Raw genomic sequence first — 26,341 nt, 5'->3', positions numbered from 1 at the left:
ACATGAAGGAAGGTTGACTTACAAGGAGGGAGGTGATCAGTGTTTGCTGTTGTACCTGGGAGCTGGCTAGCAGATTTGTAGACATGGGCTTTAGCATATTGGTTCTGAAATCACTGAGCAATGCTGTGAGTCTAAGTAGGGTGGTCGTAGGGTCGATGGATGGTCAATGTATTCCAATGGGACATATCATAGGAAAAAGTTCCTTTTCAACCTGAAATGCCATGATTCTCTGATTCTGAAAGTAGAAGTTAATGAACAAGTAAAAGTTATAAAGCCCTCTAAGAAAAGTAATACCTCATTCCTCTCTGCATTCATTTTAATAATATGATGTCTGGAAAAAATGAATTTTGCCACTAAATTATGAGTCTCAAAGCCTCTAGGGCTGGAACACATTCTTATTCATCAACACCTTATATGATCTGTACCTTGAGCTTCTTTTCAAGAGAAGGTGCTTCTACAAGCTTCTCTACAGCTCAGTCTGGAAAAGTTTTCTTCATTTTTAATCAGAAGCCTTTGAAGCCTTCTTTTCTAGACTACTGTCTTCAGTAATAATGGAGTACAAATTTGCTTTTTGCTGAAGATATATTGAAATTTTTATCCTCACAGCTGATTCCACAGAAATAAATGAAGTGCATTTTCATTTTGTGGGCGTGATGGAAAGGCACAAAAACTTGCATGTAACAGACCTGATTTTACGTCCTAGCTCCACTACTTGCTGGCTGTGTTTCTGTCTCCAGATTGTTGTGCGTGCTGTTCCTTTTCTCCAAATCTTTTCCTGAATCTCTCCTTCATATCATGTAGGTCTCCCTTCACTCCTTAGCTTCCACTTACTTCTTTTCTTCATAGTTCTTATGATCACCCATTACATTAGTTGTTTGACCTTTTTTTTTTTTTTCATTTGAATACTCTTTTATAGTCTTTTCCTTAATTAATGTTTGGCTTAGAGCAAGCAGTTGTAAATATTTATTAAATGGATGAATGAATGAAGGAGTTAGTGACTTTGGGCAACTTAGTAAATTTAGTTGAATTTTTCTGTTAAAAAAGATAATTAAATTTCCCTCAAAGGATTGCAGTAAAGATTAAACAACATAATCCATGACACATCTAGCACAGTGTCTACCACATCAAATGCATTCCAGATTTCTGGATTTTTCTTTCCCTGGAAGTAAAGGATTTGTTTTCAATGTTCATCTAATGGATGCTTTGGGATCTGTACCATTGACAGATCATTAAGCCTGATGATAGCAAAGGATGAAAAAAACTCAAGACTTTTAATGGATTAGGTGGCAACAAGAAGAAAAAACCTCAGTGAAAATTGACAAAGGATATTTTGTAAGACAGTATTGCTGGGATAAAGCTTAGAGGTCTATGGTTTTCTGATCTCCTTCTATTATGGATAAGGCAAGAAAAGGATAGGGAGGTTAGGTCACTTGTCCAGGTAATCAGTAGCAGAGTTGGGCTGGAACCCAGATGCCTGAGTGTTTGTGCTCTAACCTCCTACACTTCACTTGCCTCCAAACACAAATTGGTTCAAACCAGTTTCAGAGTTTACAAGCTCAACAGATGGAAAGTATTAATCATTCTGGTTTCAGATTCTTGGCTGTTTTCTGGAGGTTAAGTAGCTTTCTAGCTCTAGTTATAAACATCTCTTAACCTTTGTCATAATAACACTTTAATAAAAGTAAAGACATTGGAAGACTTTTTTTTTTCTTGTTTGCTAAATTAGGTGACCTCTTCACACATTTCGTTTTTTCTAGGCCTAAAATTATAGTATAGAAAATATTTAATAAAAAAGACATATACCAATATGAGAAGTGTATGCAAAATGAAAATACGACAAAATGCTAGAAACACTTTAATATCCTTGTCAAAATTAGTGTCACATCAAAGACCGATAGTCTGAAAGTGCCAACACTAGTCAGTAAATGTGAAAAGATGAAGTAGTGCTATAAATATAGCCTGAAAGTGTGGTCAAAAATAAATTTAATAATTTAAAGAGTATGCTTTAAAATTTTACTTTCAATTTTTAGACACAGTCAATCTTCTAAGCAACTTGGTTTGTTCTATAGTGAAAAACTTTGCAAGATGTAAAATAATTAAACATTTAATACTAAATCAGTTTTATGGAAAGATTAAAAATTTTGTGTGTATTAGACTATCATTCCCATCTAGCTTATTCTGGGTAGAATCACAGTAGATTTATTGTATAAACCTAGTTCCTAGGAATGAGCGAAATTTTTGTCTAATGGGCTTCTAACAACTTGATGGTCCGGGTTGCATTTTGATGGGGCTCTCCAAGAACAAACACAGTCATTAATTTCTTCCCTTCCTTCTTTTCCTTTCCCTCTAATGTCCCTTCCTCGTTTTCTTACCTGTCCATTCTCTCTCACATCTCTCTTCCCCCCTTCCTTCCCGCCACCTTCTTTTTCACATCCCTCATTCCACACCCTATGCCACTCTTCCTTCTCATTTTCATAATTTTCTCATTGCCTCTCTTTGTTCCTCTTTCTTTCCTTTTATTGGTTCAAGTGAAGTTGAAAAAAATTATAGAAATAAACAACAGTCTTAATATTTTTGAAAACCACATGGATAATCCTTTCAATTTAAAATACACAGTAATGTTTGTTAGAGATGGACATGATCTTAGATATAATTTGTAGTATATTGCATCGGTGGCCCTGGTTTTTCCCTGAAACCACATTCTTAGGGAAATTCTACTCTGTGAAAAGGTGGAACTACATGGAAGGATATTTTCCCCCTTTGACTTTGCTTTGACCATGTGATTTTTTTTTAAATTTAATTTTTAGTTTTTGGTATCGCATGATGTAATGAGTCAATGTTTGGAAGATCTGGATAACTCAGTGAACCAACATTTTAAAAATGACCAATGTATTATGCTACAAATTTATGTATGGATAAAAGATCCTTTCAAAATGCAAGATATTAATGGATCTTATTGTGATAGTATCATAAGTTCATTGAAATGATTTTAGATTCTACCTGGCAACTAACCTTTAAGAAACTACTTGTTGAGTTTTAGTGTATAATCAAATGATAATATCCAAATTATCTGAAAAGAATATTAAAGTACTTCCCTCATTTCTAACTACACATCTGTAGTCAGTCATAGTATTTTTTTCATACACATCAGCCAAAACAGCGTGTCACAACAGATTGAATGCAGCAGACATGTGAATTAAGCTGTCTTTTATTAAGCTAGATTTTTTTTAAAATCAAAGTGCAAAACTCTACTCATCAAATTTTTAGAAAATAGTTATTTTTCATGAAAAATTTATTTACATTAACATGTAATAAAGTTTATTTTTTAAATGAATATTTTTAAAATTCTGTTTTAATTTTTGCTATGGTAAATATCAATAGATATAACACACATAAATAAAAGCTCTTAAGAGTTCTCAATAATTTTTAAGAGTGTAAAGAAGTCCTGAGATTAAAAAAAAGTTTAGGAATTGCTGGTCTACAAACAACTCTATACTATAGGTAACATTATATTTCCATCTTATAGATGATGAAACATAGGCTTAGAAAGCTTAAGTAACTTACCCAAAGTCAAATAAGCTTGTGCATTGTAAAGTTAAGATTCAAACCCCAGCAAACTGATTTCAGGACTTCCATTTCTTGCCACTATACTCAAAATACCTCCCAGTATTTAGAAAGCACAGAAAAACCAAGACAGTTTCCACTTAGAACAGACTTTCTACAAAGGTTCATATCCTCTAAGTTCATTTTTTATTCTGCTGACCCTAGTTTCTTCTCAGTTCTGAAGACGTGAGTCAGTTAATATGCAGAGCTGTATTAAAGTCAGATGAGATGCAACCCAAAGGAAGGAACTGTGGAGAGGGAAGTATTTTAGACTCGTTTGTGTATGTCTTTTCATTTACTGTAAGTATGACAAGGAGAGGAGATCTGAGGCAGAACTTAGGGGGTTGGGGAAGGTTGGCTCAGTTGGCCAGGGTAGGTGGCAGGAAGATCCAACTCAAGGATTGGGGTTTGCCCTGCTCCACGTCTTTAGGTCAGGAATATCCCAAAGATGGCACTTCTGCATCTTACTCCATGGCAGACACTAACAAGCAGTTATAACTCTCTTTCTCACTGCGATCACAGGCAGCCTCAGTGTCCTGCATTAAGGACGTGATATGTATAATAAAACATGATCACCATTTTGGCTTTAGGTTGTACCTGCGACCCCATCTATGCAGCTGGTGTATCTGAGCCAAGCACAGAGCCCAACATAAGGCTGTGTGTAACCCATTCCCAATATTGGAAAGGCAATTCCTGGCATGCCTGTGGAGTTTTCACTGGTTGCATTAAATTAGGAAAGATTTGCATAATTTTCCTCCTATACATATGGAATTGAAGCTTTTTTGTTGTTCATGTCCCCGTAGGCAGAATGTGTAGTAGTTAATAACATGGGCTCTGGAGTCAGATTATCTGGGTTTGACTTTGCAGTGGTATTGTAAGGATTAGATGACTTTATATAGGAAAAACACATTTCACAGTACCCAGCATAATGTTCATATGAGCTATTATTATTATTGGCTAATACAGCTATTATTATTATTACACTGTGGCAGATTCCTTATTTAGGAAAATACCAATAATTTAAAACAAGGAATTGCAGATTGCCAGTTCCAGAGACAGGGAGGTTAGGTATTGATGGTTATTCTCTTGTTGAAAATAACCAGAAGAAATGGATAGAATATGAAGAATATTTTTTAAATTCCATCTTTGTGTCAGCAAGAGAGGAAGGCATCCACAGAGATTAAAAACTAAGTAAAAGTGGGCACCTCAAGGGCAAATGAGCATCAAAGAAGATTTCATCTAAGAGTATCTGACAAACCTTGATAGCCTTGAAATTTTGTTCTGATGGAGGTACAGGACTTAGAAGACAAGGGATAAAGTCTAAGGTTTGTCTAAGGTGGGGATCTAATAAGAGATCCACAAATAAAACTTGGATACCAGAGAGCTATGTCCTCAGTCTAAGGTTAAACTAAAAACAAATATGTCCCGTAGAATTAGAAAACGGGGAAACTCATCTGGCTTTACCTCGGTGTTGGGGGAAAGAAGAAAAATTCATCCTGATAATTGATAACTAGACCAGTCTTAGGGATTTGTGGATGAATGGAAAGTCTGAGATGCAAGAAGAAATGTTGATCAAATGTGTAATCAAATATAAGTAAACACTGAGAATATAAAATAACAATAATTATAATGCTCAATTGGTGGAAAAAAATCAAAATAAGATAGAACCAAAATACTATGCAGCTAAAATATTTAAATTCATGGAGTGGCATTAATTAGATTTAAACATTCTAAGGTCTTTATAGTGTTTGAGAGAAGGGTAAAAATATTTATGAAATTTAGAGCTTGTTAAGTATGCCTATAAAAAACAAATAAACACACACAAAAAACTAGGTTCACCACTAAAAGAATAGACTAGATGTTCCTTTTCCTGAACATCTCTTGAATTATTCTCAGGTATGATGAGCACTTAAGTTGTATTATCCAAGTCCTTGCAGTTAGGTCATAAAGGAAGCAAAGGTTCTCACAATATAAAATATTCATTAATGAACTGGCTAATAATGAAATTAGTTCTCATATAAGCATCCTTCCCCATTTCTCTATGTCCATGATTGTAAACATTTGAATGCAAAGTAAATTGAGTAATAAGTAAGACTGCAAATGTTGTAAGAGAGTCAAGATATCAAAAATTCAGTGAAAGTAAAATTAAAGAAATACTTAAATTGCACTTAAAGCTTTTGAAAAAGGAGTCTCTGGCAGAATCAGATCAAGTTAACAGCTGAAGAGTGAATTAGTTGAGATGATAACATGACTAAATGATTCAAAGGAGACTGATTTTGAAACATAAAGATTAAGAGAGCCCTTGAGAAAACTGATGAATCTTTAATTGTCTCTCTAACTGTATTAATTATGGAAAAAGCTAAGGTGTTGAAAAAGTGACACCCAAATACAGTGATTTAAAGATGAAAGAAGTTTATATCTCATGTAACTATCTAGCTCTTTGAGGTCAATCATGGATCCAGGTTCCCTATATCTCTGCTTTCTCGTAGGGAGTGATGCTCATTTGCATAGTCAAAGCTGAATCATATGGCATATTCGTGTTTTAGTACAAAAAAAGGGAAAAGAGAGAAAGTCCAGGGCAAGCAATTTCCTTTTGAACAAGTAAGATAGAAGATGTGTACATATCACATCCCCTACATTGCGCTGGAGAGATATAAATCATGTGGCCATACCCAACTGCCAGTAAATCTGGGAAATGTCTCTAACTGGATAACAAAGGGCCTAAGAATAAGGGGAGAATGGATTTTTGGGGAAAACTGATCATCTGTTTCATAAACATTTATGCAAAAAATTATTGTGTGATCATAGTCTGAAAGAAACATGAAGAAAAGGATTATGTACATACAAGTAGGTCTGATAAATTACACATACCCAAATGCCGGATTCATTCTTTAACTTAAAAGAGATCACATATCAATACTCACATTTTGTAAGTTCAGGTACAATAAATTTATTTTTAAAAATGAATAAAACACAGTAAGAATTTACTGGACTACAAGGTGCTTAATAGCCTGTTTTATGTTTATGTTTTCTAGTAGGATGATTAGAAAAATTCTTATTTCTCCTTCATATCTGTAGTTGGTATGATTCTCCACCCACAGTCTCTGTGTTCAAGAATTTTAACCAACCTAATTTTTGTCTTTCTATTTCTATTTTTGACCATCATGTATTTTGGTCTGAGATATAGCAATTTAATTTCCATTCATGGTTCCTCTTTTTACTCTGGTTGCACCTAAGTTCTGGTGCCTTACATAGCATTCAGGAATTATTAAGGGAAGCTAGTCCTTGGTATTATCTGTCTAACCTAGCATTTGCTGAGGCAGTCATCAGTCATTTGGGCCTCATTCATTCACAGAATACTTAAAACACCCACATATGCCAGATACTGAAAATAGTGTCGGTCAAGAGAAGCACTTTAGTCCCTTTTCTTGTGAAACATAGTGTTTAGTAAATTTTGGTGCATTGCAAAAACATCTGTACCAAGGACAAAGCCAAGCATACACATATGTAGAGAAAGGGGTCATTTAAAAAGTTTGTCCCAAAATAAGGAGAAGAAAGTTAATGATCAGATGAAAATTTGTGGATTATTTATGATTTTCTATTTTCAATGACTTTTCCATTCCACCATAACCTATGAAAACTGAGAATTGGTGATGTTTCGAAGTCAGGAAAGACTTAGAGAAGATAAGTATGAGTGAGAAAGTGTGACTTCTCTTTCTCCTGGGTAATTCCTCTTTAAATTCCTCTTTTAGTGCCTGGAGAAGGTCCTCTGTAAACATTCAAACTAATCCAGTAGTATTTAACCAACTTTTTACCACATAACCTTCACTTCCTGGTTGCTGTGGATGACAAGGAGAGTATGAGACATAGTTCTGAAAGTTGGTTAGAGTCTCTATTCAAAGAAAAATTATAGCCAGGACAGGCAGGAAACAGTACTACACTAATAAAAAATACTGTGGCAGAAATAAAGCCAAACCATGAGGGAGACTAGTTTTTGAGTATCAGAGAGGAAGGGGAGATGATTGCCAGATGGGAGAACAGTGTAGTCAATTAATTGCAAAGGTGTGGCAAGAAACGTGGTGGACAGAGGGTCTAGGTGGCAGGGAGGACAGGCTTGGCTGGAGCTAAGGTTTGGGTAGGAAGTGTGATACTGTGGCCATACTCTCTCTTCATCTGTTCGTGCTGTATAGCATTGCAAGGCTACTCCCATACACCTAGTTTAATTGCATTACTCTTCACTATAGCTTAGGGAGTGGGAGCACTGGCTGTGTAGCCAGACAGACCTGAGTTTGTCTTACTCAGTGTCTAACCAGTGCTTACTAGTGTCTAACCTCAGGGAAGTTACTTAACCTCTCTGAACCTGATTTTCCTTATTGCCTTGCATGTTTCTGACAGTTTAATGAGTTACCACATGCAATTTTCAGCAAGAGTTTTCAAAGCCCTCAATAAGAGCAACTACCATAATTATGGCCTACCAATGAGGGGATAAGTGCTGGGACCAGGAGGGTAGCATGAGACATAAAAAAATGAAGTGTTTTAGTTTCAGACAGTCATTGAGTATTCACATTCCAGCTGCATCACTTCCCTTCTAATTCCCACTCTGCAGGGATTAAATTAGATCATGAATATACAGTATTCCACACAGGGCTTGTGTACCAATTAGTGCTTTTAGAAAATGTTTGTTTCCTTCCTCATCACTTATCCATCCTTGTTTATTTCTCTAATCCTGAGCATACATCTAGTCTTCTAGTTTTGTGTTTGTGCATGGAGTAGGGCAATGGACACCTACTAGGATGTCTGGATAGTTCTGATGTAACCTGTTGGCACAGCTTTGTTATGATCTTCCCTGTCTCTCTGAAAATGTCCTGTTTGGACAACAAATTACCCTAGTGCTGCTTAGGGCCTTTTACTCTCTAGTCGAGTGGATCTGGCATGACCCTAGGTTGCCTTTTCTGAGGAGGAAATCACCTGGGGGCTTTGGGCTAGAGCATGTCCTTGCAGTGTTATTGCTGAGTTGACAGGCATCCCCCAGGCAACCCCCTGGTGTATGTCTTTTTCATCATCTGGGGGTCCCCAAGGTTAACTGTCCTGTGTTCTGCTTTCGGCCACCACCCATTCTTTCCCCTGGGGTTTCTCTCCTTTGTCTGGAGCTCTTGCTGGAACAAGATACGAGGCATGATAGAGTTTCCCCCACCCCCCTTCTTTGCTACTCGTTTGAATTGTACAAAACAATACACTCTTTTTCTGGTTGTGTAGGTTTCTAAGCTATATCTAGGAAAAGGAAGACAGGGCAACAGTGTAGTACACAAGGAGAAGTTCCAACTCTTTATGACATTTAAAAGTTATCCTAACCTTTGTAGGCATGTGAATAGAACTAGAGATGGTCTTTCTTGGCCCTCTTCACTGATTCATCTCTTCCAGTGAACTTCTGAAATCCACCTTTACCTGATTGTCTTTTCCCTCTATTTTTATTCTTGGGACTTTATGCAATGGTTTCCCTCACTATTTTCTTTAGCTTATTATTTTTTTTTTGTTGGGGGTGGACTTAGGTACTTAATAAATATTTTCTAGAGTGGTGGTAAGCAATAGAAATGAATTGAAATGGAACAAAGTTGTGACTGAGAATTTTAAAGAAATGTTCATTGCCACCAGAAAGAAACCCTGGCCCAGCCAGAATGAAACTCCAGATAATAATATAACAAGTGTAAATGCTTGTTAAAAGCTGCGTGCCAGGTACTTTACATGCATTATCTCATCATCTCACAGCAACCCTGTGAATTCAGGTACTAGTTACAGTCATTACACTCTTTCCCACATTTATTAATAAGAAAACCAAGGCTTAAAAAAGGTAATTTGCCCAGTTACTTCCATAATTCTTCCATTATGGCTGAAAAGCTTGAGGCAAGCTGGGATTCAGATTCAGGCAGCCTGTCTCCAAAGCTGTTGCTCTTAACCATAACATTATACTGTCTCCCCAGACTGCAGGAACCAGAGACTCCACCCAGAGGTATAGCCAGGCTTGAACTGGAGAAAGTCTTGTCAAGGATGGGCCTTGGTCTGGGGTAGAAGCAGGCCCTATATTACTGAAAAGAGGCATTACAATTTGATGATTCATTTCTACATGTCTCACCATGGTCTTGCTTTTACCCCACTTCCTCTGATAGCTTTTTGTGCCAGTTTTAACGATCATATTTTCATTTCACCTTTAACAGCTATTAAAAAGACACCATTATGGTGACTGTTCAGAAGGATCACCTTCCTTCCAACCTTAGTGGGCATTGATTTTTCACTGTAGTTCATTCTTGCCAAAGTATGTACTGTGACAGAGGAGGGACCACATCACAAAGGCATTCATATGTTAGGATGTACTTTGCTTGATAGAAGAGGCTGCTGCACCTATGAGGGCTCAGGGAAGGAAATTTGTATGCATTTAACCTAGAACCTCTAAATCTTGCTAATTTTAAACCAGTCCTTCCTCTGAGGTCAGTCTTGGGGAAATGCTCTTGAATACTCCCAACCTTTGGCCTTCCAGTATCAAGATCTCAATTGCCTGATTGTATCAAGTGTGGTTATTTTTCTTTATTGATGCAACTAACTTTCCCTGATTAAGGTTGGGACTTTTTCCCTTTGTCATTTCAGTCCCTTTTGGTGAAGTTTTCATATCTTGTCTTTTGCCTCAAATGTTTCCTTTACTTAGTCAGGCTTTATTTTAGGTTTCATTTAGTACTCCCTACCCACCCACCCATGGGAGAGTACCCATCATAGGAGATCAAGGTTTTCATTCTGATCTGTAGTCAAAACAATAAGAAGTAAGAGAAGGACCACACACTGGTGGCCTATTAGAGGGAGAAAATATACCTCTTTGATGGGTCATTTTATTTGGAGTAAATCCAGGATAATAATGCTACTATAGCTTTGGAGATGACTGACTATAATAATAGCTAATACTTATTGAACACTTATTATATGCTATGCCATGCACATTGCCTGCTTTGCCTCACTTAACCCTTACATAAAGCCTTGACAGAAAACTTCCAACTTCAAGAGGAGAAAAATCAAGGTTTAGAGTAAGTGACTTGCCCAAGGGTCACACAACTAGTAAATAGTGGCCCTAAGATTAGGATTCAGCAACCTTAACCTCTATGTTACTGTGTAGAGAAAAATATCACATAAAATGAGTTAGCCAAGTGACGTCAGCCAAGTGGCATGATCTCTCTGTGCTTTAGTTTCCTTGCTTATAAAATGAGTAAAAGAAAATGACTCTTGGATAATTATTGTGGTGCTTATATGAGGAGCTGTGCAAAAACTGAGCTCTTCATTTGCAAACTGCCTCTCCCTATCTGCTCCTCTCTGGTCTTCCCCTTAATCTCAGTCAATGACACCACCACATGGTTACTCAGCCCAATGACATACAAGTTATTGTTGATGCCTTAGTTTCCATTACTTACCATATCTAATCCAGTAAGTCTTATTGCTCTGCCTCCAAAGTATTTCCCAGATCTGGTAATTTGTCACCATCTCTTTTTCCGGGGCCTAGTAGTCAAGGCACTTTACATCTTATCTGGGCCACTTTACATCTTATCTGACAGTCCTTTAACTTATCTCTCTGCTTTAACTCCTGTTCCATTGTGGTCTGTTTTGCCATGCAAAAGCCAACTGGCTTTTAAAAACATAAATCTGAAATCACTCTCCTAATTGAAACCTTCCAATGGTTTTCCACAAAATTCATGATCCAAAGGTTCCATTCAGTCTAGCCCCTGCCTACTTGTTAATGCTATAGCCTATGACTTACTTGTCCTTCACCCCTACTTCACTCTGCCGTAGCCACTTTCTTTTCTTCAAGCATGCCAAAGTTGTTTTTGTCTTAGGGCTTTCAGACTTACCAGTACCAGCCCTACTGCCAAGAATGTTCTATCCCTAGCTCTTTCCCGGACTGACCCATGTGAAGGCTTTGCTCCACTATCATCTCCATAGAGAGGGCTTTGATGGCCCAATCAAAGTGGTGCCCCTTCTTGTCACTATTTCTTTACTCTGTGGGTTTTGGGTTTGTTTATTTATTTTTTTTTTTTGGTGAGTGTGAGTATGTGGGTCACAGCATTTAACCACTTTTTAATTGTTTTCATCAGTTCAGGCAGCTATAACAGAATCCTATAGATTGGGTGGCTTAAACAACATTTATTTTTCATAGTTCTGGAGAACTAGGAAGTTCAATATCAAGATGCCAGAAGATTCATTGTCTGGCGAGGGCCTTCGTCCGGATTTGTAGATGGCCACCTTCTTGCTATATCCTCACATGGCAAAGAGATCCTCTTTCTCGTGTCTTTTCTAATAAGGGCACTAAATTCATCATGGGACCCCCACCTTCATGACCTAATTGCATACCAAAGTCTCCAAATACCATCACATTGAGGATTAAGGCTTCCACATATGAATTTTTGGAGAACATAAATATTCAGTCCATAACACTAAGATTATTAGTTTGTCTGTGCATACATTTATTGTCTGTTTTCTCCAACAGGAATATAAACTCTAAGAGAGCAGGCACTGTATTTGCTCTTTAGTAGAAACTAAACAAATAGTTTTTAGTAATGAAAAAATGTACAAATGAGCAAAGTATGCAAAATTCAAAGCTTGTGTGCAGTACCTACCTATGTTTAAAACAGGTTAATTTCCTTTATGTTTTAACTGCTCCTTGAGTTTTTGCTGAGAGAAATATTCTGAGTCCTGTGATCTAATTCAGTTTTATCTGGGGGCTCAGAGTAGCAGAAGAAATTTTGCTTTTTTTAAAAAAAAAACTTTATTTTCATCAAAAGAACAATATTTGAAGGTTGCTGAGTTTCCACTGTGAAGAACCACTTTGAATGAAATCCCTTTGTTTTGGGAAGGTGAATAGGTTATCTTTATTATTTTTTTAATCTTTAAGACTTTCTTTTGTTTTAATAGGTTTTTGGGGAACAGGTTGTGTTTGGTTACATGGATAAGTTCTTTAGTGGCAATTTCTGAGACTTTGGTGCACCCATCACCTGAGCAGTGTACACTGTACCCAGCGTTTACTCTTTTATCCCCCAGCCCCTCCCACCATTTCCCCTGAGTCCCCAAAGTCCATTGTATCATTCTTATGCCATTGCATCCTCAAAGCTTAGCTCCCACTTATGAGTGAGAACATATAATATTTGGTTTTCCATTCCTGGTTTACTTATAATAATGGTCTCTAATTTCATCTAGGTTGCTGCAAATGCCATTATTTCATTCCTTTTTATGGCTGAGTAGTATTTCATGGTGTGTGTGTGTGTATGTGTGTGTGTGTATATATGTGTGTGTGTGTGTATATATATATATCACAATTTCTTTATCCACTTGTTGATTGATGGGCATTTAGGCTGATTCATTATTTTTGCAGTTGTGAATTGTGCTGCTATAAACATGTGTGTGCAAGTGTCTTTTTCATATAATGACTTCTTTTCCTGTGGGGAGATACCCAGTAGTGAGATTGCTGGATCAACTGGTAGTTCTACTTTCAGTTCTTTAAGGAACCTCTACTAGTTTACATTCCCACAAGCAGTGTAAAAGTGTCCCCTTTTCACTACATTCATGCCAACAAAACAGATGATCTTTAAAGGTAAATAGACACGAATTTCCAGGGAAACCCAGGTGTTGTGAAATGGTCTACAAGCAAATATTTCTTACTAGTCTCTTGAGGATTATATTTAAGTCAATAAAAACCTCGAGATAACCATCCTTATGCAGTGATAAAGAATTTAACCAATGAAAAAGTATTCAAAAACTCCTGTGTTAGCTAACAGGCTTCTGAATGTATCGCTGTGGTCCACTGAGAAGGCTGGAGAAGGTAGCAAGGAGATGCTGTATCAGCTATTACAGCCTTAAAACAAAGTTGGTGTCTCTTTGGACTTTAAAATTTTTTCCTATGCAGCTTATTTTATTTTTGTTTAATCAAATAAACAAGAGGGTTTTCCATGAAAAAAAAAAAGAATTTGAATATAATACAATTGGCAATTGGCTCCCATCTTCTGCCCAACCCTATTCCTGAGGGAAATTATGCAACTAAAGTTCTTTATTATTATTATTATTATTATACTTTAAGTTCTAGGGTACATGTGCACAATGTGCAGGTTTGTTACATATGTATACATGTGCCATGTTGGTGTGCTGCACCCATCAACTCTTCAGCACCCATCAACTCATCATTTACATCAGGTATAACTCCCAATGCCATCCCTCCTCCCTCCCCCTTCCCCATAATAGGCCCTGGTGTGTGATGTTCCCCTTCCCGAGTCCAAGTGATCTCATTGTTCAGTTCCCACCTATGAGTGAGAACATGTGGTGTTTGGTTTTCTGTTCTTGCGATAGTTTGCCGAGAATGATGGTTTCCGCAGCTAAAGTTCTTTTGGTGGGAATGGGAAGGTGCGAGGAGGTTAGAAAGGGACTAATTTGTGATTACTTGGTACTTTCTCAGTTTAGCATGTAATCTATTACATATATTTTATGTTTCTTATGGCTTACATAAGTTTTTAGTATTAACCAATCTCCTATACAAGTAATAAAAGAAAATGAATACACTTTTCTTTTATTTTTCTAAGCAGTAACTAAGAGAACAATGGAAAAAGTAATTTATATATATTTGCTAAGCTGGAAATAACCAAATGCCACATTTTACACATTATAGAGGAGCTTCGATGTAATGTAAGGGTTAGAAGTAGGGATTTTTTTTTTTTTTTTAATTTTAGGGGAATTTTGTTCCTCATATCTGGGGCAGGGATAGAAGACTGGGTCTAGTAACTGAAGAGAGAGTGTAAAAGGAGAGGGGGCTTCTGGGTATAAGGAGCCTTGGGAATTTTTTCATTGATGGGCAGTGAGTTGGCTTTCCCACTGCCATCTGAAAGCTGTGAGGAACTGGGTGGTGGCCCTTGAAAGGGTGTACTGAGTTCTTGGGTGCTGAGAGTAGTCATTTCTAGTGCCTGTGGAGCGGACCTAAACCACAGCACATAGGAACAAGAAAATAGAGAGGTCAATCTGGAATATCACAGCAATTAGATCATGGGAGGGACCTGAAGATTCAAGAAGAACAACAGTTCAGAGAGAGAACAGCTGACAGAGATGACAAGTATCAGCCTGGACCAATTTGTGGAGCATGTGAGCATTTCTTGGTATTCCCAGAAATACCTGGGGAACCACACTGAGGGGTGTGACATCATCATCCTACCATGTGTGTTAGGGTCTATCTAGCCCAGCACTGTCCAATTCAAATATCACAAGGTAATTTAAAAATTTCAACTGGGAATAGTAGTTCATGCCTATAATCCCAACAGTTTGGCAGGCTGAGGCGGGAGGATTGCTTGAGGTCAGGAGTTTGAGATCAGTCTGGGCAACATAGGGAGACCCTGTCCCTACAAAGAATAAAAAAATTAGCTGTACATGGTGGCATGTTCCTGTGTCCCAGCTACTCGGGAGGCTGAGGTGGGAGGATGCTTAAGCCCAGGAGTTCAAGGCTACAGTGAACCGTGATTATGCCACTCCAGCCTGGGCAACAGAGTGAGACCTTGTTTCAGAAAATTTTGTTTTGTAGCAGTCAATCAAAAAAAAAAAAAAAAAAAAGGAATAGATAAAATTAATTGTAATAGTGTTTATTTACCATAATAGATCCAAAATATTATCATTTAGATATGTGGCACTAACCTAGTCATTTGCTGGTAAAGCAGCTCTCTGAAAAAATTTATAATGTTTACCAATTTCCATGGTATAAATGCTCTCATCATGTTCAATTTTAAGCTACAATAATGATAATAGCAATTATTGAATGCCAATATGTATCAGACATGGTTTCTCTGTGTGTGTGCCTTCTACCTATACTTATTTATCTATCATTTATAGATGACTAAATGAAGGATAGGAAGCTAAGTAACTTGCTTAATTAGAAATAGCAATGCTTTTATTTGCCTACAGATCTGACTTTTGCCCAGAGTGTCAAAAATAAAATCAAGGTAGGATCAGAGAACAGTGGGGAGCTGAGGGGGCAGAAGGAAAGAGGGAACTCTGAATAAAACTTCACCCCACAATCCAGTCTAATTCTGTTCATGTATTGAGCACAGCTATGGATTAGTGCTGGAACAAACAGGAGAATATGAAGATGAATGGGGCTTGGAGTTTCTCCACCAAGGGGAGACAAGCACATACATACATAACCCTGACACAGTGCAGACTATGGTCTGTGCTAAGAGAAGAGTGTAATTATTCTTCCCCAAAGTGAGTCCGGAGCAGATGGGAAATGGTGTGGTAAGAAACAGGGTTGAACACTGGGGAGAGGGACTTTTGGGATCTGGAGCTTGGGCAATTCCTATAAGGACATCCTTTGGGATTTCTGGGTCAGTGATGAAGCAGAAAGTTGAGATCTCTTCCAAATATAACCAGGGCGAGTTTGAGCCAGTATAGGAAGAACAAGGGTAACAACAGCAGAAAACACCAGGGAACATGGCACATTGTAGGAAGGAAAGGTCTACAGGAATTCCTTCAGCCAATTTGTAGAAAGCTGCAGAGGTTTTTTCTTTTTTCGTGTGTGTGTTTGTGTATGTGTGATATTTGCAGAAAGGACACACCCCAAAGACTTCTGAGACAGCTTAAGGGGGCAGAAAGGAGTGAACAAACTGTATACAGTGGTAATGAGTGTGGAGATAGGGAATACTACCTTCAAAAAGAGAAAGAGAGAAAATCAAGGCTCATTGCTATACATCTCTCCCTCCGCCCTCAGTTTGTGATCATAAGGAACCATTTCGTGTGGTTCTTTATGTGGCAGGGCACTATTTTGAAATTAATAATTTATTTTTTTCCCTGGCTATTTCCTTTTATTTCCTGGCCCCATTTAGTTAACTTGCCTATGTTCATTACCTCTGGGGGAAGGAATGTGGTGGCGCAAAGCAGAAAAAAAGATTCTCTTGACTTTAGAGTTTCCAAAGCTCAGTCCTAAAGGGGAGCAGAAAATATTTGATGAGTAAGCGGAAAGCTTTCTGGTCCCCTGATGATGTAAAGATCCCCTGGGCTGGAGAAAGAAGGGAATGAAGGGGATGAATCGAGTGTATTGATGAGGGTAGATGCCCCTGTAAGGGGATTCCTACCCTGCTGATGCCTAGGGTGGGGATGGGGCTTAGCCAAAACTCACATACGTTTTAAGATGTAAGATGTTGTTATGGAAGGAAGCTTCTAGTGTCTTGTCAGGGATCTGCCCTTAGTCTTCTGAGTCTTTATCCACTCACTCTTTCTGTTAATGATTTAACGAAGTGGTTTTCAAATTTCATGTGGATGCAAATCTTTTTAAAATATGGATTTCGATTTGATAGGTCTGGGGTGGGGCCTGGGATTCTGCTTTTCTAACAAGCTCCTAAGTGACGCGGATGCAGCCATTTGTGGACACAGACCACAGACCACACTTATCGCAATTATTGTGCACTTTCTATCTGTAAGACAGTGCTAATGGTGTAAACATTGTCCTATGTAAACCCTAGAGCAACCCCAAGAGGTAAATCCCATTGAGGATTTGGGGCAATTTTAAAATGAGCTCACTGGGGTTGAGTTTCTCATGCTATGATTGGGATAAGGATATTGATGATTGCTGATTGCACCTGAAGAAAGCTTTAAGAGGTGTTTAATGCAACATATGTCAGTGAAAGAAAAAACGCTAAAAAGGCTTACAGGTTTTTTTGTTTGTTTGTTTGTTTTGTTTTGTTTTGCAGCACCATAATATTTGCTTAGGCCTACTTTGTCTAGACATGCTGCTTGGTGTATTACATAGACTATTTTATTCTAGTTCCAAAATAGGAAGACATTTAAGAATAGAGATTCTTATAAGGACATTGAAGATAACAGAATAAAATTCGTGTTATCATAGAGAATGATAGGTAAAATTTCTGTTACCACAGAGGATAAAATTCATGTTAATCACAGAAGAAGGTAGAGAAACTTCAAGAAGCAATGCTCTTTTGGTACCATTTTATAATTTCCAGCTATCTTAGTCTGCTTGGGCTGCCATAAGACACCTATAGTATGGGTGCTTAAACAACAATTTATTGTCTCGCAGTTCTGGAGGCTGGAACTCTGGGTCAGGGTGCCAACATGGTTGGGTTCTGGTGAGGGTTCTTTTCTTGGCTTGCAGATGGCCACCTTCTTGCTGTGTCCTCACGTGGTGGAGAGAGAGATGGCTCAAGTTCTCTGGTGTCTTTTCTTATAAAGGCTCTAAATTCCATCAGACCAGGGCCCTGCCTTCATGACTCAATTACTTTCCAAAGGCCCTATCTCCAAATACAATCACATTGGAAGTAGGGCTTCAACACATGAATTTGGGGGGGGGGGGTTGCAGGAACATAAACATTCAGGCCATCACACCAGCAATTGAGTGGTTTGGTACCGTTAAACAAGCAGACAAACCCAGATGATCTTGGTTTAACTCCCAAAGCTGTTGTGGTTAGGTTACCCTGAGATTCTGGTTCCTTGTGTTAAAGATGTGGTTAGTAATCAGGCAGAGTGTTCCCAGGAGGATTGAATGAAAGAAAGCTTTTTTTGCCTGACACAGAGAAAGCACACAATAAATGGAAGATCTACTCCCATTCATCAATAATCTGAAAAGAAAAGATCTAATTTAAGTTTGTTCAACCTGTGGCCTGTGGTCCACATGTGGCCCAGGATGGCTTTCGATGCAGCCCAACATAAATTTGTAAATTTTCTTAAAACATTATGAGATTTTTTTTAGCTCATTAGCTATCATTGTGTTATTGTATTTTATGTGTAGCCCAAGACAATTCTTCTTTTTCCAGTGTTGCCCAGAGAAGCCAAAAGATTGAACATCCTTGATCGAATTGACAGGAAGAAGTTATTTTTTTCTTACTGGATTAGTAGCTGTGTGCATTTGGCATATTAAGGTCTGCTTAGATAAATTGTTACTGGGCATCTAGGCCACACAGAGAACTTATATTTCATGTAAAAAGATCAATAGTATCGCACACAGTTTAAGAACAGGCTCCAGAGTAAACAAAGCTGGATTCGGATACCAGCCCTGCCATGTGCTAAGTGTGTGACCTTGGCCAAGATAGTTCATCTCTCTAAGCCTCAGTTCGTCTCAACTGTAAAATGGGGAGAAAAATAGTACTCTCCTCATAGGATGGTTGCTGAGGAGTGGAGAGGTGTTTCAGACAGGACAATAACATGTGCAAAAACTCAGAGAGTGAATATTGTATTGCCTCATTCCTAATCAGTTATGGGCATGGATGTATCTACATCAGGGTTTCTCAACCTCAGAACTCTTGACATTTTGGGCTGATAGTCCTTTGTTGTTGATGGTGGTGAGGTATTCTGAGTGGAATATTTATTAACATCTCCAGCCTCTATCCACTAGATACTAGTAGCACCCTACCCCCTATCCAGATAAACAAAAACGTCTCTAAATATTTTCAAATGACCCCTAGGGGGCAAATCTACCCTCAGTTGAGAAACGTAGGTTTATGCTAATTCTAATTTACACTCGATTGAATTTATTTGGAAGAGAAGAGGAGATTAGTGTCTCATGTATTCAGTATAGATTTGCTTTTGGAATGATTTCTATTTAAAGAAAACTATCTTTTGAAGATGAATTAAGTTTCTTTATCTTGATTGTGTTGGTTTCAGGAGTGTCTACAATTGTGAAAGCTCATCTAATTGTACACTTTAAATAATGAGATTTATTGTCTGAAATTATATATTAATAAAGTTGATTTTTTGAAAAAGAAAATTGCTTATATCCTATTGTGAGTTGAAAAACATACTTATAGATTTTTACATGTTCTTGGCGTTGCACACATTTTAAATACACGATTTAAAATGTAATTTTTTTGTGTGTCAAAAGTCTGTCTAGATATTTGCTTTCTATAATGGTGTGGTACATCGTGGGTATAGTTCCATACAGAGAAAAATTTCGGTAGCTGTTTTGTGCCGCTAAGTTTTAGAATCTGTCATCATGCCCTAAAATAACTGCCAGTGGTCAAGATTTAAAAAAAATACTAAGCAACATGAAGAATGAAAGGGAAAATTGGCACCAGAATAAAAGGGGTTGACAAGTGAGAGACTAATGAGTCTGAAACCCAAATGGAATATCATCACACGAGTTCACATTTGTATTTCAACTAATGGTGTGCATCCGGTTTCAATGAAAAGTACACATTTCAGGTTTGCTAATCTTTCAACTCTAAGATCAAAGTCCAGCTACCAGGAGACTTCTGTATTTAATAGTGCTGTTTTCAGTATTGTTTAGACTCTCATTATTTCTGCTCCTGTGAACAGTGCGTTTCAGCTCTATTGCAGGCAAATTCAGTTTGGCCCTGTGAGAGTACAGTATAGGACTCCTAACCTCAGGAACTTGCACCATCATGGGGGAGACTAAAATAGATTTATTTGTTTACGTGTATTTTTGAAATTTTATTTTTATTTTAAAAAGTTTTAAATTAATTTAAAAAACTGTGGATACATAGTAGGTATATGTATTTATGGGGTATGTGAGATATTTTGATACAGGCATGCAATGTGAAATAAGTTCATCACAGAGAATGGGATATCCATCCCCTCAAGCATTTATCCTTTGAATTACAATCTAATTACATTCTTTAAATTATTTAAAAATATACAATTAATTTGTTATTGACTATAGTCACGGTATTGTGCTACCAAATAGCAGGTCTTTTGATTCTTTCTTTTTTCTTTTTTTTGTATCCATTAACCATTTACACCTCCTCCCTCCTCCCCGTGAAATAGATTTAAATAATTACAAGATGAAACAGAGCATAATAAATGCTCTCAACACAGAGGTGAAAACAGCTGCATTCTTCTGGGAAATAGGATGAGGTTTCCTATCATAGAAAGTAATGGTGAAAGAGACCTTAAGTGGTCATTTATGGAGATTCACAAGTCTGACTCTTATGGACTGTTTTAGAAATATGGCTTCAAAAGACGTCATTCCAAACCTAGTGCTATAGTTTTGATGTTTGTCCCCTCCAAGCCTTATGTTGAAATTTGAGCTCCAGTACTGGAAGTGGGTCCTAATGGGAAGTGTTTGGGTCATGAGAGCAGGTCTCTCATAAATAGATTAATGCCCTCCTTTTGGAGTGACTGAGCTCTCACTGTATTAGTTCCTGCAAGAACTGGTTGTTAAAGAGAGCCTGGCACCTCCCTCTTGTATCTTGCTTTCTCTCTTACCATGTGATATCTCCATACTCCAGCTCACTTTTACCTTCTGCTATGAGTAGAAGCACCAATGAGGCCCTCACGAGATGCAAATGTTCAACCTTGAATGTTGCAGCCATCAGAATTGTGAGCCAAATAAACCCTTTTTCCTTATAAGTTACCCAGCCTTGTGTATTCCTTCATAGCAACACAAAATAGACTAAGACACTCACGGAATCAGAATTTCTTGAGTGAAGGAATTAGGAGTCAGAATCATTAAAAAGTTCTCCTAGTGATTCAGATGATAAACTAGGCTTTGGGAACCACTGATCCTATCAACCCTCTACTTAATGCTAGAATTCTCTGAACAGAATTTCTTCAAGATTTTTGTTTAGCACTTTTAGAACACAGCAAGCTCACTACGTCACAGGACAGCCCTTCATGGGGAAGTGTGTAATGTGTAGGGTTTTGATAGTCAGTGGTGGAGGGTAAGGTTGTTTGAGACAGAGTGAATATTAGAAATAATCAGAAAATAGAGGGAGATAAGTTTGGAAGGAAAACTTGGAGCTCCTGCAAGAGGAAACCTGTGCCAGGATGAAGGACTTGGAGAGCTGACTGCAGGAGCTCAAGTGAGGAGTAATAAGAATTTGGATTAGAAGCAGTAGGAATGACAAAGAGGAGGAAAGAATAAGCTGCATTGCAGGGCTAGCCTACAAAGCTTGGTGACTGGGAACAAGGATGATTCAAAGTCGATTTTTGGATTTTGAGGTCCTGGAGTACAAAAACCATTACTCAGGACAGTGACATTAGGATCAGGAGTAGGTTGAGAAGGCAGATTACAAATCATATTTTGACATTAGAAAATGCATTTGTTTCCATCACCTCCCACATCACTCTATCACTCATCCCAGGGCAGAGCTTATCTATGACTCCCTGTGTGTCCTCAGAGATTGGCACTGAGTACACTCTCACAATGTCTGGTGAATGAAGAGCCAGTGTAAGTGTCTTCTACTCTGGTATCCTCCCTGCTTTAGTTTAGGACCTTATTTCTCACTTGAATCATTGCAAACTCAGGTCCCTAGCTTATACCACTGTCTTTATGTGTTTTAGAACAAGGCACCCCCTATGGGTTTATAAATTAGAAAAAGAGTCTTCATTTAAATGAGTACAGCCCTTTGTTCAGGGCTTGGGAAGCAAAGTTCACCTTTGTGGGATGAGTGTCTCCCTTCCTGCTGGAGGAAACCTCTTGTACCAGGATGGAGGGCTTAGAGAGCTGACTGCAGAGGTGGAATTTTAGATCTCATTCATTCCCTCAGCTGGCATGGAGCACCCTGGAAATGTCTCCCAGTTGGCCAACTTGATTCTGCCTTGCCATCCCTCTTTTCTACCCCCCTAGAATTATTTCCTGAAGTACCTGCCATTTCTATTTCCCTCAGAGTGATTTTTTTTTAAATTCTAAAATGTAATCATATCACATTCTGTTTCAAACCTCTCCATGTTTCTCCAGTGCCTGCAGTATGAAGTCCAAAGTCCTTAACTTGTAACAAAAGTCCATTTATGACAACTTCTTCTGAGCCTCTTCTCCAGCAGGCACTCTCCTTCACCATCTTCCTCTTCAGCTGTAGTTCCCTGAACTGACACTGTGCAAACAGGCTCCACTGCCCTCACCGCTGGCCCAACAGCCACTGCCCCTCCCCAGTGCCCCAGATGGCTAGACTGTTTCTCATTTCTCCCAAATTGACTTGATTCATCTCAAGGAAGCTGTTCCTGTCCTAATTCCAGTATAGATTAGCACCTGTCACCCTGCACCCTTCCCTCCTGCACTGATACCTAGGACAGAATTTTCCAGGCTGTGGACGTTCTGCTTTCCTGTCTGTGACCTCCCTGAGGACTAAACATGTGTTTTGTTCCTGTCTTTTCCTCTAGTATTTGGCTCAGTCTTGTTGAATGGACAAATGAAAACCTGACTTAGAGATAAATGAAAAATATGTATTTTTTTATCACCAAAAAACCCCAAAACCAAAACCAGACACCAAAAATTTCACACAACAACAAAACCCTCAAACCAAAAATAAATAAATAAATAAATAAAAATCCAAATGTTTTTTGCTTCTTTCTGAACATGAGGTATCTTGTGAGTGGTCAAAGCCCTTTTCTTTTCCATATTTTCTGTAGTCTTGAAATGGCTATTCATTTAGGAGGTTAATGATCTATGGAAAGATAATTACTTTGGTTTATTTTACATCCTGTGGCTTTATTTTAAGGCTGATTTGTTCTGGTGTACTTATGTATTTAATATTTGTGAGATACTTTAAGAAAAATTGCCGCCAGGCTTGGTGGCTCATGCCTATAAACCCAGTGCTTGGGGAGGCCAAGGCAGGAGGATTGCTTGAGGCTAGGAGTTTGTAACCAGCCTGGGAAACACAGCGAATCTCTACAAGAAATAAAAGAAAAAAAATTAGCCAGACCTGGTGTTGCGTGTCTATAATCCTAGCTACTTGGGAGGCTGAGGCAGGAGGATCTCTCAAGTCCAGGAGTTCTGGATTACAGTGCGCTGTGACTATGCTACTGTACTCCAGCCTGGGCAACAGAGCAAGACCCTGTCTCTAAAATAAATAAATAAATACAAATGAAAAAAAATTGCCCATAGATTTAGTAACGTCTTTGACCCCTTTAAAAACAATTAAACTTTGTTTTTTGAAAAATGTTTTGAAGATGGAGGACTCTGCCCGTGTGCCGGAGACTGAAAGGTCAGCAATGATAACTCTAATGGTGATTTCATTTGTTAAAATGCTAGACCAGCCCAATGATGAACTTTGGAATGCCTCGATAGTCTGTCAAAAGGTTGTGCCTGAAACTTCCAGCCTGATTTGTATGTGTGTGTGTATCTCTCTTCCCACAAAGAATGTGAAGAACTGTGAAAACGTGTTCAATAAAAAGAGACAATTAAGTGTAAAATATCACTTAAACATCAACAAAAATTACAACTAGGCAAAATATGGTAGTAGGATGACAAGACAATAAAAATGAGAGGTGTGTCATCAAAGTGTTAGCCTAAATGTGGGTAGAGATGACTCTGTGCAAAGATTTTTCTTCCTTGGAGCCATGATATTAACAGTGAGAAGAAATGCTGCTTAAGGCACAAGTGTGTGCATGGTAAATGTTTATTTTTTTCATTCTCTTGACAGTAATTTAAAAATGTAATCTATGATTTTCAGCATGCATAGTTTTTACTACTTTTTCAGCTTATTCCTTGTTTCCAGTAGTATTTATGGCTTTTTTTTTTTGGCTTTGACTCTTAGTCATTTTTAAAAAATTGATGAGTAAATAGTGATTTTAATCCTCTTTTATGATTAACTATTACACAAGAATTGGGCTTTATGCACTGATTTTTCCTTCAACTTTTTTCTCCACACCCTGTATGTAACACAAGCTTTGTTCAAAGGAATAACTATGACAAATATGTTTAGATACGACTTGATTTATAGTTTTGGCTTGGAGTCTATGATATTGAGCCTTAGTTACCTTATCTTTCAGATAAAACTTAAATTTCTGAAGACCAATATGTTCTCAAAATGCAAGGCGTACTTATTGTAGGGAAGGTATTAATTCATATTTTAATTTATTAATACTGTAGTCATAAATGTACTTTACATTTCCCACAAACTTTCTCTTTTAAATATGCCTCATTTCCATGTTTTCTGTGAAGTGGTGTATAACAGCTCATACTGTCAATATCCAAAATATTTCTCCCTCCTTTCTTTACATATCTGTTGGGTGCCTTATGGGGAGCTCCGAGGGACATACTTGGCCACAAAGAGAGACAGTTCTGTCTTAAACAGCTTTTCCCCAGCGTCCCTATGTTGTCCAGTACAGTGCCAGGCTCATATGATGTACTCAGTAAATATTTGCCAATTTGAACTTGACATTATAAGTAATTTTATCATTTATTTCATTTCACTGTTTATTTTACTGGTAAAGCGTATCTGGTGTCTTGATAGAATACTCTTACTTTCCAAGTTCTGAGGCCAGTCACGACCTCAAAGAAAGAAATAATCTTCAAGGCTTATTTACATCTATTCATCTGTTCATTCATGGAAAAATTATGTATGGGCAAAATGTAAAGTGGAAGGAAAGAGGAAAATGATACCCTTCTGCTGCTTTTCTGGTATGCAGAAAATTAATCATATAATTTTTTATTGAATTTGCCTCAAAGGGTTAAATGAGAAAAAGATTGCAAGGCCATGTAACACAGTGTCTAACACATAGTGAATGCTTCAAAAAGGTAGTTTGTTTATTTCTATGCAATAGACTACAACCAAGGATCTCACTTCTTTAGTTCTGCATGACCCACTGTCCTATTTTCTTGTTTTATCTTTTTCATTCAAGAATGATCTGTGTGTACTTTCTTTCTGAATCTGTAAGAGGGGTTCAATGTTTAGTTACATAGTAAAGTGCAGATAAGAACCTTGGGCAAGCATTTCCCCTAAATCTATTCTATGATTTAAGACACCTTGGGGAAGGTATATATGAGCTCCTACATTAACGGATGATGATTTTTATCTTTACCAAGTGACCCACAATTTGTTACTGGTGTAATGAGTTAAGAAAATAGCATACTTTTATGACTGTCATTTCACAGTCACTCAAATCAGAACTGGAATGTCACAAAAACAACTCCCTGTTAGCCCAGAGGAAAAAAAAAAGAAAGAAAGTAAAGGGGAAATTCAGATTAGTCACAAAGAAGTTCCCCCGCCTGCCTGCAAAAGTTGCAGCGTTAAAACTGAGAGAGTCCGCTTTGCTCTTTCAATCGCCTTTTATCTCTGGCCCTGGGACCTTTGCCTATTTTCTGATTGATAGGCTTTGTTTTGCCTTTACCTCCTCCTTTGTGGGGAAAACATCAGTTTTATCCCAGGTTCCCCTTTTCCATATCTTCATTTTCCCTCTACCCAGATTGTGAAGATGGAAAGGGTCCAACCCCTGGAAGAGAATGTGGGAAATGCAGCCAGGCCAAGATTCGAGAAGAACAAGCTATTGCTGGTGGCCTCTGTAATTCAGGGGCTGGGGCTGCTCCTGTGCCTCACCTACATCTGCCTGCACTTCTCTGCTCTTCAGGTAAGATGCACCACTGGGCGCTGTTTTCCCACCAACTCGTGCTGATGGCAGCTGCAACAGCCGCAAACAGTCGCTTGGAAATAATCTTATGCCAAAAGTGTTGAGTTTTTTTTTTTTTTCCCTCCCCACAGCAATCATAAAGTGTGGTTAAACGCCCTTCTGTCTCTCCTTTCCTTCCTTCTTTTCAGCAGTGGCAGTGGTAGGGCAGAGTAGAGGTAGGGCAGAGGCACAGCTTCAAGATCTTTTTCTTTTTCTTTGCAGTGCAAGAATCCTGGTATCCCTTTATAAGCTGTCACTTTGAAGCTTTGAGTCACTGATATACCTGGTCTACCCATGGTGATAGTAATGTGTTTGATCAGGCAATTAATATTAAAAGGAAATAAGAAAGAGACCAGTTCCACTTTCCCATAATATTCATAAACTCTATAGA

At 38.0% G+C, this 26,341-nt stretch overlaps 1 protein-coding gene across 2 annotated transcripts in view; it reads left to right on the top strand.

Moving 5' to 3' along the window:
* Positions 1-26,341, top strand: part of TNFSF4 (tumor necrosis factor (ligand) superfamily, member 4) — a 52,644-nt gene that overhangs the window by 4,054 nt on the left and 22,249 nt on the right. The window contains exon 2 of one of the 2 annotated variants that reach the window (XM_011962327.1): positions 25,750-25,911. In XM_011962327.1, the coding sequence (XP_011817717.1) occupies positions 25,759-25,911 (153 nt within the window). In that variant the 5' untranslated portion in view covers positions 25,750-25,758. Of the gene's footprint in view, positions 1-25,621; positions 25,912-26,341 lie in introns of those variants that run through there. The other variant, XM_011962326.1, reaches the window with a different exon arrangement.

This window comes from Colobus angolensis, unplaced genomic scaffold (assembly GCF_000951035.1).
Source record: "Colobus angolensis palliatus isolate OR3802 unplaced genomic scaffold, Cang.pa_1.0 Scaffold59, whole genome shotgun sequence".
Taxonomy (NCBI): Eukaryota; Metazoa; Chordata; class Mammalia; order Primates; family Cercopithecidae; genus Colobus; species Colobus angolensis.
The sequence above is the reverse complement of the archived record's forward strand: the minus strand, read 5'-3'. Positions and strand labels throughout refer to the sequence as shown.